The sequence below is a fragment of the Brassica rapa genome, chromosome A09 (genome assembly GCF_000309985.2).
Source record: "Brassica rapa cultivar Chiifu-401-42 chromosome A09, CAAS_Brap_v3.01, whole genome shotgun sequence".
Classification (NCBI taxonomy): Eukaryota; Viridiplantae; Streptophyta; class Magnoliopsida; order Brassicales; family Brassicaceae; genus Brassica; species Brassica rapa.
In genome coordinates this window covers 20,754,007-20,766,311 of record NC_024803.2, presented here as the reverse complement: position 1 = coordinate 20,766,311, position 12,305 = coordinate 20,754,007, and the positions used below count along the sequence as shown (strand labels likewise).

At 36.4% G+C, this 12,305-nt stretch overlaps 1 protein-coding gene across 2 annotated transcripts; it reads left to right on the top strand.

Moving 5' to 3' along the window:
• Window positions 1–4,111: 4,111 nt before the first annotated feature.
• On the top strand, window positions 4,112–7,637 carry LOC103838792 (mitogen-activated protein kinase kinase kinase 1). Of its 2 annotated transcripts, none has more exons than XM_009115239.3 (9): window positions 4,112–5,346; window positions 5,429–5,513; window positions 5,590–5,652; window positions 5,723–5,880; window positions 5,989–6,061; window positions 6,155–6,214; window positions 6,528–6,644; window positions 6,858–7,077; window positions 7,174–7,637. In XM_009115239.3, the coding sequence occupies exons 1-8, from the start codon at window positions 4,301–4,303 to the stop codon at window positions 7,074–7,076; spliced, it is 1,821 nt and encodes a 606-aa protein (XP_009113487.2). In that variant the 5' UTR covers window positions 4,112–4,300; the 3' UTR covers window position 7,077; window positions 7,174–7,637. The 2 variants fall into 2 exon arrangements, with proteins under 2 accessions (XP_009113487.2, XP_018510584.2); XM_018655068.2 differs by having other exon boundaries at window positions 7,169–7,637.
• The last annotated feature ends 4,668 nt before the right edge of the window (window positions 7,638–12,305 follow it).

Genomic DNA, 12,305 nt, shown 5'->3' with positions numbered 1-12,305 from the left:
GATCATGAATGAGTACATGATTGACTTTAAATTGTAGTATCTCAATTAGATAGTAAAGTCTTTGAAACCTTTAAGAAGTGTATTGTGTTTACTTAGTGTAAACACTTACACTTGAAGATTAATCAAAAGGTTAAAGTGAGGTTAATCATAATCATAGTACTTGTTCTCAAGTACTAATCTTAATTATGAAATAATCATGATTTTGATTATGGATTAATCTTGGTTTAATTAAGAATTAATCTTGGTTTAATTGAGAATTAATCTGAGATTAATTAAGGAGTAATCATGATTAATTAAGTACTAATCTTAGATTAATTAAAGATTAATATGAGATTAATTAAGGATTAATCTAGGATTAATTAAGAGTTAATTATGATTAATTAAGGATTAATTATGGATTAATTTTGGATTAATTTTGGAATAATTATGGAAGTAAAATCATGTGAAGTCTTGTTATATTCACTATCCCTAAAGCCCCCGCATTACCGTGACTTGGTCCTGCGAACGGAACAAGGTCATGAAGACACGATGATGGGGTAGCTCCCTGGAGACCGTGTACTGCATGACGATGCAGTGTCGGATTGTTCATACCGGACATTCGACAATGATGGTGATGCTAACTCACTAGTCTCGGTTAGCCTTAGTGGTTTCTCGGGTCTAGTATATATATTGTATTATATGAGTATGGTAACGGGCGGGTGTTGTGGAAGTGATGTTTAAAATAAGAATTCACAATGATGATTGATATTAAAGTATAGTACTAGTACTTGCATGATCATGTATATGCATTTGATAACTGTTTGGTTTATTATTGATTGTGTTGTGATTCTAGATTCACTGAGTAAATTAGTTGCTCATGACTCATTCGTGTGTGCAGGTAACCCTTAGGCGGAAGACACTTTACTTTTTGGACGGAAGGAACGGACAACCAGCGGTAGTATTTTGTTGTCCTTGCAACGTACCTTTTGATGTATATTTACTTAAAACGTTGTTGGGCAATAGGCCATAGGATAAAACTATAACACTTTGTAAGATGTTTAAAGTAAATAAATAATGTATAAAAGATGTTTATAAATCACGAGTTCTCATATGATATTAGTCCTTGTCCGGGACGAACTAACTATCGAATATTGCTTTATCGGGTTGAAAAGCCTAGAGTAATATCCGATAGGAGCGTCTATGTTCTTTTGTTGTTGGTCTAAGGCGATCGGATTTATTTCGAGAACCTCGGGTCGACCATTAGGGAACATCGACCGTGTCATTTCTGGTTGTCTATGATCGGGGGGGTCACAACGGGTGCTACTGTCGATCGATACGGTGCATTTTTCTTTGTGGATTGAGCGTTCTAAGTGGGCATGATCTGAAAAGAGCATTTTTTGTTCTTTGTTGCTTCTGGTACTGCTAGACATGCACCTGAAAAGACAAGAAATTGTTTTATCAGTTTTTGCAAGTAACAAAAACCTAAACCTAACTAAATTTGATCTAATGACGATCGAAACTCCCCGGCAACGGCGCCAAATTTGATATCACTCAAATTACCCTATAAGTGATTTGTACTCTCTCAAATAAGAAGTCGAGTTCCAGTACTTAGGGATCGGTTTCATGGGGAGCAAAGGCACACAATAGATTTACTAGTTATGTGGTTAAGCTAGACAAACATGTTTAAATGTAAATAGTAAAGTTGTGAGCAAGTAAATGTTTGATTAATTGATTGGAGTTTTAAGACAGATATGGAAAACATTAGACTTAGGGTTTCTATTCAAACAATCATGATTATAGAGATATAGATACTAAGCATATATCGGATATTTTAGAACTCAAACAATAAGAACAGTCGATCAACATCCGTATTTTTAGACTATCTATCGCCAGATCTAAGTTATTAGCTGTCATTTGTTGGTCCTGAGAAAGTGTCGATCGATTCCAACAATGGGGTGTCGATCGATACACCTTTCAGCCTGTCGATCGATACAACTAATGAGTTGTCGATCGATGAACCTTCTAGGGAGCGTTGACGCAACAGGGTGTCGATCGATACACCTTTCAGCCTGACATTTCGTATTTTGGGCGGGAACAAAATCATTCCTTCAACTCTAAACACAATATTAAAACTTTAATCTTTTTCAAAATGTGAACTTCAAACCCTAAACTGTATAACTATAAAGTTATTAAAATTATAAAGTTTATCTTTTGAACATTATATTTTTTATTATTTAAAGTTTAAAATTTTGGATTATAGTTTCGAGCTAAACTCAGCAGTAACGTATGCATAACTCAGCCGTAACGTATGTATAACTCAGCCGTAATGTCTGCATAATTTAGATGACGCATCATCTGAGTCATCAAACATATAAAATCAGCTTTCAAAATCATCTTCTTCTTCATCTTCTCTCCTTTTCTTATTGTTTTTGTTGAACAATCTCATTTTCTTACAATTTACGGGACTTAGCTTCTTCATCTCTCTCTTTGAGTCTTTCTTCTTCCACAAGACGACAAATCCAATGAGAGAGGAAGCAGCAGGATGCCGGACCACCATTCATGACACTGGAGGAGAAGAAGCTTCTTCTTTAACCGATCATCATCGAAAACGACGACGACTGCTGTAGATCTGTCTCAGATTTCCAATTTTTTTTTAATCTGTTTTTTTAGACCCAGTTGCGGAAACAATAATTACCAGATCCTTAAGATCTCAGAGGAAGATGAATAGTAAGATGAAGAAGGTAGATAAAGAAGATGAAAAATGAAGAATAACATAGACCCTTATTTTGCTGTTGTAACATTAGTAATGACATGGCATATAAGAACTGATGACATGGATGATGACATGGAAAATCGGTAAGTTAGCCACCAAACGAACACATAACTCAGCCTCAATAAACAAGCCATCTAGTACAACGTAAGTCATCTAAAACATGAATACTATTTCAGTAATTAATCTTTTGCTAATAAATCAACCATAATTAGGATGAAAAATTAAAAAATCAGCTGTATTGTCAAATAAATCAGCAGTTAAATGAATGCTATTCTAGTAATTAATCTTTTTCTAATAAGTCAGCCGTAATTAAGCTGAGATTACTGTTAATCCAGCTAGTTACGACTGATTAAATATAACTCAGTCGTAACAACCTCCCATAAGTTAGCCGTAAAAGTAACTTAGCTAGGCGAAGATCATTAAATCTGCCGGTAAAACATAACTCAGCCATTTCTTAACTATAACTCAGCCGAATTTTCAAGAAATCAGCATGTCGATGTATAAGTCAGACGTAACTTGTGTTCGTAAGTCAGCTGTTACCCCCTAAATCAGTCTGAAATCTGTAAATCAGCCATCACTAACGGCTGACTTATGTTCGTAAGTCATCCAATTTCTCATAAGTCAGCGGATGCGGGTGGTTGCGGTTTTAAGCGGTTTTAAGAGATTTGTATGACTGGTACTGCGGTTAGAAATTGGTGCGTTTGCGGGATACTTATAACTGGTAAACCACTAAATACAACATTGGTTAAAAAATAAATTAACAATATTTTCATTTTATATAATTATAAAAATATTAAACAACATAATATTATAATAAATATAAAATTTAGATTTATAAAATTATATTTTTAAGTTTTTAAAAATTATAGAAAATATTTTTATTTTTAAAAATTTATAATATCAGTTGAAATATAATATATATATATATTTTAGTATTTCTATTATTTCAATTTTATTTTTTATTTTTATTTTTATAATTATATTTTTTTTAGAAAAGAAAAAATAAATTTATCCTTCCGCAATCGTTCTCAATCTTAAACGCTAGCTGGAACTAGCTTTTGAATTTAAGAAGTTTAAAGCAACTTAAAATAGTTTAGAACGATTTAAATGATTGTTATATAACGCCAACAACTGCAAGCAACCGTAAAAGCTGGATAATAGCGGAGAAACTAGTCATACCCTTCGTTACCAAAAATCACCCTTCGTTACCAAAAATCAATCGAAGGGCAGAAAAACCCAGTTTAATAGGCCCACCGAGTGAAGCTGAACCTCAACGCGTAAAAGAGCAAAGACTTTAGTGGGGCCCACCGAAAAACCCCCCCCCCCCCCCCCAAGTTAAAAAAAAAAGAGTAAAAAAAACAGAAACGAGCCCCCCGTTCCAATTAGTCCACGGAACACCGTGTTTTTGTTTTACATTTCTTCTTCTCTCTCTCTTGCCCATTCTTCGGTCTGAAAGTCAGCAGGAAAATTTGCGAAGTCGAGTAAGAGAGGTGCGGTCAAGTGTTATTCAAAAACTTGCAAGTTTTGTGCGTATGGATTTAGGTGGTTATGGATAGAATTATAGCTCGAATGAAGAAATCGTCGGGTAGAAGAGGGGATAAAACGCCGACAAGGCGGTTAGAGCGCCGTGACGCCTTGAAGCATATTAATTATGACGCAGCGTCGACTTCCACTTGGTCAGCTGAAGATATCTCCGCTTCTCTGGTGACGCGCTCTCTGGAGTTGCCAGATCGCACCAGTTTCCGAATCTTCGGAGGTGGAGATGTAGAAATGGATCAGATTTACAAGTCCCTTGGTTTGTCTGGTCCTGATGATTTGGCTATATCTTTTGACGCCTGGGAAGCTTGCAAGAAGCGTTCGTCTTCAGATGTTATCAACAGGTTCAAGTCTTTCGAGCTCGATCTTCACAATTTTCCTGTTCAGAGTTTGAGTGAAGCGGCTCCTAGCTATGGAGAAAACAAGCCTTGTCTTGAGCGAAGACCAACCATCACTGTAAAGTCTAGAGGTTATCTTGTTCCAAATCACGGTGATGTTGCTTCTGGTGGTGGTGCAGGAGAAAACAAGCCTTGTCTTGAGCGAACACCGACCATCACTGTAAAGTCTAGAGGTTATCTTGTTCCAAATCAGAGTGATGTTGCTTCTGGTGGTGGTGCGGGAGAAGACAAGCGTGGTCTTGTGCGAACACCGACCATCACTGTAAAGTCTAGAGGTTATCTTGTTCCAAATCAGAGTGATGTTGGTATAAAGGGAGTAAGGCCACCGGTGCTTAAGCCTCCTCCGGCCAAACGACCTCCTATTGATCATCAGGGATCATCTTGGGATTTCCTTACCCATTTCGCCCCAGAGGATGGAATTGTTAGGCGGCCAAGTTCCTCTTCTACTTCCGACAATGGAGAGGAAACCTTGGAAGAGGAAGTGGATACTGGTGATGAGGCATGCTCATTCAGTACGAACGAAGGTGGTGGTGACTCCTCAAGCACTGTATCCAATACTTCGCCCATTTATGCAAACGGTGGATCTATCATCACGTCGTGGCAGAAGGGTGGACTTCTGGGACGAGGATCGTTTGGCTCCGTTTTTGAAGGCATTTCAGGGTATGTCTCTTGAACTTGAAGTCAGATTCTTAACTACAGCAAAAATAAATAAAGCCCTTATAAATGTTTATGTTCAATATAGAGATGGGGACTTCTTTGCTGTTAAGGAAGTTTCACTACTTGAACAAGGAAGTCAGGCACAAGAATGCATACAACAACTCGAGGGGGTGAGATATACTTTTTTTGTTTTATGATCCATAGCTTATACGTTTGTCTCATTGGCTGTTAATACATTTTCTACAGGAGATTGCACTGCTTAGCCAGCTTCAGCATCAGAATATCGTGAGATATCGTGGCACTGCCAAGGTATGAATGATCCCGTCCTGGTCCCACTTGCAGTTTCAAAGTAATTTATAACGCCTTTTGGTGTTTGCAGGATGGGTCGAATTTGTACATCTTTCTTGAGCTTGTAACCCAGGGGTCTCTTTCAAAGCTCTACCAAAGATACCAGCTTATGGACTCTGTAGTCTCCACGTACACTAGACAAATTCTTGATGGTTTGAAGTATCTCCACGACAAAGGTTTTATTCACAGGTTAGACTAGTAGAAACTATGTGTCCATTCTCTTTCCGCAAACTCTCTTGTCATAGTCTTTCGTAAGCCTCTGATTTTCCCCATTTCCTGTATCTTCTGACAATATAGGGACATCAAATGTGCAAACATACTGGTGGACGCCAACGGAGCTGTTAAACTTGCAGATTTTGGATTAGCAAAGGTTCTTTTCTATAGATGTGTATTGTTTGTTGCTCTAAAGTAATAACTTGTTACCCCTTTTCTTGATGCTTATGTCAATTTTTTTGTTATTTAGGTTTCAAAATTGAACGACATTAAGTCCTGCAAGGGAACTCCATTCTGGATGGCTCCAGAGGTATTGTTTTGGAAGATTATCAAGTCCCTTATACTCTTTTGATTATGATAGAGAAATCTATCACACATATGAACATAAATGGTTTGATCTTTGACTCGTTTTTGATGTGTAACACTGGTTGTTAAGACCTATTTTGCCGCATACGTAGTAACCTGAGAACCCCCGTTATGCGTGTGCTTGATTAATCTGAACTAGTTTTAAATTTTATTGGTTTTCATTTTATGGTGTTTATAACTGCAAGTAGTAATCATACGGTAACAGATATGTGGATTCATTTTCACTTCTAAGGTTGATTCTAAATTGAACATATCAGGTTATTAACCCGAAGCGTACTGATGGGTATGGAAGTTCAGCTGATATATGGAGCCTTGGGTGCACAGTGCTGGAAATGCTCACTGGTCAGATCCCCTACTGCGATCTAGAAAACCCCGTACGTAATCAAAACTTTTTACATATAAAATTGGACTATATGTGTTTTTGTGGAAACAAACACGTGTATTACGCAGTTAGCTAGTTTAAAATTCAAGTCTCGTCAGTGTTTTTGCTCTACACTTTCCATTTTGAAAGTTCATTCTTAATTTCTTTATGGAGGGGCTTTCCCATAAAATTAGAGTGATGTCAGAAAATTTGTGTAAACGCTCAGGTTCAAGCCCTGTATAGGATCGGAAGGGGTGTGCTTCCGGACATACCTGATACATTATCACTCGATGGCCGAGATTTCATAACTGAATGTCTCAAAGTGGACCCTGAAGAGCGGCCAACTGCGGCTGAGCTGCTGAACCATCCATTTGTGAGAAGGCCCTTAGCATACTCAGGCTCGGGATTGGGATCAGCATCTCCGCATGTCCATAGACGAGGCTAATGTAGTAGATTGCCTACATTTGTTAAGATTTTCAGGAGAATTTATCAAAAATAAGAGCTTTAGAATCTAACATTGATGATTAAATGTATAAGTGCAGGCGCAAGCAGAAGATTTTTGAAAGATGAGACCAACCCCATAGAAACTAGAAACGTTTGGGGAAACACGAGATATGATTCTTCAACACACGTACGGTTCAGTTGGGCAGCAAGAGCTAAACTGCATGGAGGAGACATATCCTTTAGGTTTGCTTCTGGCTCATTCGTTGGTTATTTTTTTTAAGTTGTATGTTGGACGTAATTTGGGAACTTGAGATCCATGTTCTTCTAGGAAAATGATTAATTAGAGTGCCGATCTTGGTGTTTTGAGTGTATAGGTTTTGTAAGTTTTATTAAACTTATTGATGTAATGTATAATTGGTTTTTGAGAGTTTTTGTGTATTTGTAACTGTGTGCACATCACGCGTCCGGTGTCCTTTTGGGTTTTATCTCTAACTAGTGGGTATCGCGCTATGCGGAACTGTCGATAATTATTTTTCATGAAAAAATGTTTGTATTTTATTTTTATGTGTGCCATTTTGCCAGTCAGTTTATTAAATATGGTATAGCACACTATCAGTAACCGTTACAATTAGGAATTCACTAAATTGGTTTTAAAAAATCATATTTAAATAATATTATTTTTAAAAACATGTCAAATGTTAAATCATACGCAAACCAAAGAATGAATGGTTAATACTATAATATGATATATAATATGTTTTTTTTTAAGTATTTTTTTTATCCAAAACCTAGCAATTATTGGTTATAATATCACAATATATATGTTTTTGAATATCTTATATATTGTATATCTTTATATATAAAGTATTGTACACTGGAATTTTTATTCATCACGGTAAACTGTCGAATCTTGTATATTGGTTTGTGAATATATTATATATTAGATATCTTTAGCATAAATGCAAACCAATATATTCTATACTGATTTGGTTTTGTTAAATTATATAGTATTGTACACGGTAAGCAACATGTATTGTATAGTTTTGAATTTTTTTAAGTGAATTTTCTTGTGGGACAGGTGTCAAAATTCTTCCTGCCACTTGTCTTTCTTTTTTTTTTAACGTCAAAAGACCATTTTATTACTCAAACTTGAGGTGGTCTGGGTAACCAGACTGGGATAGAACAACCAATAAAAAATAATTCTCTATGGAAGGATCTAGCAGTCTTAGCTAAAAAATCTGAAGTCTGATTGCGCGCTCGTGGAACATAAATGATGTTGAAGTCCGGGAAACAAATTTGAAGCGTCTCAATCCTCTCCAACTCCGTCGCAAAGCTTGGCCAAGCATGAGGATCCTTTATCATTGCAATCAGTTCCTTGCAATTTGTTCCAAAGCTCTGGCATGTCGAATGTTGAAGCATGTTCTCCATTGCCTACTGCAGTGCTTCTACTTCTGAATGCAAAGCTGATTCCCGTCGAATGAAGTTCCTTGTCCCTATAAGTTGAATGTTCCCACCACTGTCCATCCAAACCCATCCACATCCACTAAAATGAACAGAAGTTGTCCAAGATCTATCTAACAAACAAATATTACCCAAGCTTATGACTTGGGATTCCTCAGCATTAATGTCTTGTACCACTGGTTGTACCACCTTGTTTGCCTCAAACCATGCTTGACATTCGCTTTTTGCATATCACTAACTCCAAAGGATCTCTGTCCATCCCCCTAAATAGTTTATCATTCATAGCCTTCCAAATGTACCATATTAGCCAGGGATAAGGATCCCTGTCCTATTATGGCTCAATGATAGTGTTTTTCCTCCAGAATAGATAGTCCATATTTGTGTAGACACTCAGAACTCGGAATATCTCTGGGCTCGTTGGAGTTGATGATAAAGACCAAACTTGTAGAGCTGGCGGGCACTCGAAAATCGCGTGTCACATACTCATCTAGTTCTCCACATCTTGGACAGTAGTTATCACACCTAATATTTCGTCTTGCTAAGTTCCTTGTAACTGCAACATGACCAGTTAACAATTGCCATATAAGATGTCATATCTTCTTAGGCGCCTTCAACTTCCAAGCAAAGGTTTGGAGTTCGGTAATACTTGGCTCCAGAACCTCCTTTTCCACCTCTGGCTTTAATAGATTCCTAGTTACCCAGTATCCCGATTTGACCGTGTATTGTCCATTCCTTGTGTAGCTCCAACAAAAGGTGTCTTGACGGTGAGCTGAGCTTATAGCCAAACTCCTTATAAGTGGGATGTCATCCATCTTGACATAGCTCTCCAACAAGCTCGTATCCCAATCTTTCGACTCCTGATTAATGAGATCGCTCACTCTCATATTGGGATTCATAACTGGCGCCACTAGGACAGCTGGTCTCGCGGGGGTCGTTGGGATCCACGGATCTTCCCAGACCTTGACCTCATAACCCGAATGAATCTTCTGTCTAATTCCCAGCATCAATAACTCCCTTGCAGCCGAAATACTAGTCCACACATATGATGGGCTACTAGCTGAGATCAATCTTAGTGGCGAGCTTAATCTATAGTACCTTCCTTTCAATACGCGAGCCACCAAAGAGCCAGGGAACTGAACAAGCCTCCATAGCTGCTTTGCCAAAAGGGCAAATTAAACTCATGGATCAATCGAAAGCTAATCCCACCCTCCTCTCTTGGTAGACAGACTTTTTCCCATTCACCCAGTGTATTCTACGTTTTGGTAGATTTGAACTCCACCAGAACTGAGCAATAGCCCTTGCTAGATTTTCACATGTCTCCAACGGAAGAAGGAAAGTAGACATCACGTATGTTGGAAGCGCTAACAAAATAGATTTAATCAGCACTTCCTTTCCCCCTTTCGATAGCCATCTATATATCCATTCATTCACACTGTGCATTAGCTTATCCTTGAGAAACGCAAAAAGTTTACACTTGGAACCACTTATGTCTTCCGGGATACCTAGGTAGGTCCCCATTCCTCCCTCATTTTGTATTCCAAGAACATCTTTAATCTCTTGTCTACTGTTCGCATTGATCCGCTTACCAAAGAGTAAAGATGATTTGTCGAAATTGATACATTGGCCAGACGCTTTACCATACTTCCTGACCACTTTCATTACTTCTTCATATTCACGGGGCTCGTCTTACAAAAAAAAATACTATCATCAGCAAAGAGAAGGTGGGATACCATGAAAGATTCTCACATTCCCAATGGTTGTTGGTATAGGCCATTCCCTAATGAATTTGATCATCTCCTCATCCACTTTTCGTCCTTGTTTACGTACTACAAAACCTAAGAAAATTAACTGGCTAGTAAAAAAAGTGCACTTCTTTAGGTTGGCATATAAACCTTCCTTCCGAATAATATTCAACAAAACTTCTAAATGCCTAAGATTATCTGAACATTTTCTATTATTGATAAGTATGTCATTAAAATACACAACCAAAAACTTGCTTATAAATGATCTACGAATCTGATTAATAAGATGCATGAATGTACTTGGTACATTAGTAAAACCAAATGGCATGACCAACCATTTATATATACCTTTCTTGATCTTAAAAACAGTCTTCTACTTATCTCCTACTCTCATCCTTACTTGATGATATCCACTTCTCAACTCTACTTTGGAGAATATGGTTGATCCATTTAATCAAGCATGTCATCTAAACGTGGGATATGATGGTGCTCTTTGATGGTGATATTATTGATTTCTCTGCGGTCTACACACACTCTTCATGTTCCATCTTTCTTGGTAACCAATAGAACTTACGCATAACTTGTACTAAAGCTATGAAGGATGTACTGTTTGGCCATTAACTCTTGTACTTGCTTCTCCAGCTCCTTGATCTCTTTCGGATTCATTCTATAGGCCAGTTTGCTTGGTAAGGCAGAACCGTTTATAAGATCGATTTGATACTCTATTTCTCTTGTGAGAAGAAGTTCAGTTGCTATCTAATCAGGAATCACATCTAAGAACAGGCCTAGGACAGCTTGATAGTTAGCATAGAGATTACGAACATCAAATAATATGTATTAATATTATAACTACTTTAAAGTGTAAACTCAATTACTTATATTACAAAATAAAAAAAATTAACTGAAAATTAACAAGACATCACCCTGCTGTAAGCAAATTAACCTTATAAACTTTACAACTAAAAAGTAAGAAAAAAAATCAAATTATTGAATACAGTGTCTCACATAATTTCTCTAATTTTGGATTTACTACTAATTTATGTTGTGTTATTTATTATTAAATTTGTTTTACTAAATACAATATTGCGCTATTAGACATATTAAAATGGTCATAGATTCGACTATCGATTTCAAGTTGTCGATGTAAACCTATAACAATACTTTCCTTTGTTACAAAATTTTACCCTCATGCATTTTTGTATGATAAAATTTTGATCATTTTAACTAAGATATTTCAAGCTGAATACACAAGTAATTATATTAAGTTTACAAAAAAATTAGAAAAAATAACCTCAAACTAAATTTCTTATCTTTATTAAGTTAACCATGTTCCTACTTTTGGTATCATATAAAAACATATTTTATAATAAATAAACTATATGCTATCTATAAATTTAATATAATGTAATGTAAAAATTGCATATACAAATAAAAAGAAATTTAACTATTCAACATACAAAATGTTAAAAAAACTGAATTAACTGTATATGATATATTTTCAAAACTAATCAAAACAATGAAGATATGATCAAATAGCGAAAAAAAAATGTGAACATTGTTGGGACTCATAAAATAGCACAAACGTTGTGTGTGCCGTCCAGAAAACATTGAACGCATTGCAGAAACGATCTAAGTTTGGATTGTGATCTTTAAACATATAGGGCATCATTCGGATATCTGAATGTATGCTTGTATTTATCCATATAAGTTGGGTTGTGCTATGTTAGTTTTAAGGCATAGATTAATTACTTCGTAAGGTACGATAGAGTGGTCGTGGCTCGGAACATTGGAGAGAAAAACATTGATAGCAGTATTCACATTTTGTGACTAGCTGCTAAATTTTTAGTGTACCAATCAAAAGTCATGTGTAATGGCTAGATTATTTTTGGGTTATGAGTACAATTTTAACTTTAATTGGTTGCATATTTAAGATCGATTTTCATCTCATTTCTGCATGTAAACGCCATAATAAGTTCAGAGCACGCATAGAGAGAAACAAAAAATCCAAACCTGGTAATTTTAAAGCA

Bases quoted from the DNA above. Each gene is read 5' to 3' on its own strand.
- LOC103838792 (XM_009115239.3), top strand. From the start codon at position 4,301: ATGGATAGAATTATAGCTCGAATGAAGAAATCGTCGGGTAGAAGAGGG. The intron at 5,514-5,589 runs GTGAGATATACT...CATTTTCTACAG, and splicing joins GCATACAACAACTCGAGGGG to GAGATTGCACTGCTTAGCCA. The intron at 5,881-5,988 runs GTTAGACTAGTA...CTGACAATATAG, and splicing joins GACAAAGGTTTTATTCACAG to GGACATCAAATGTGCAAACA.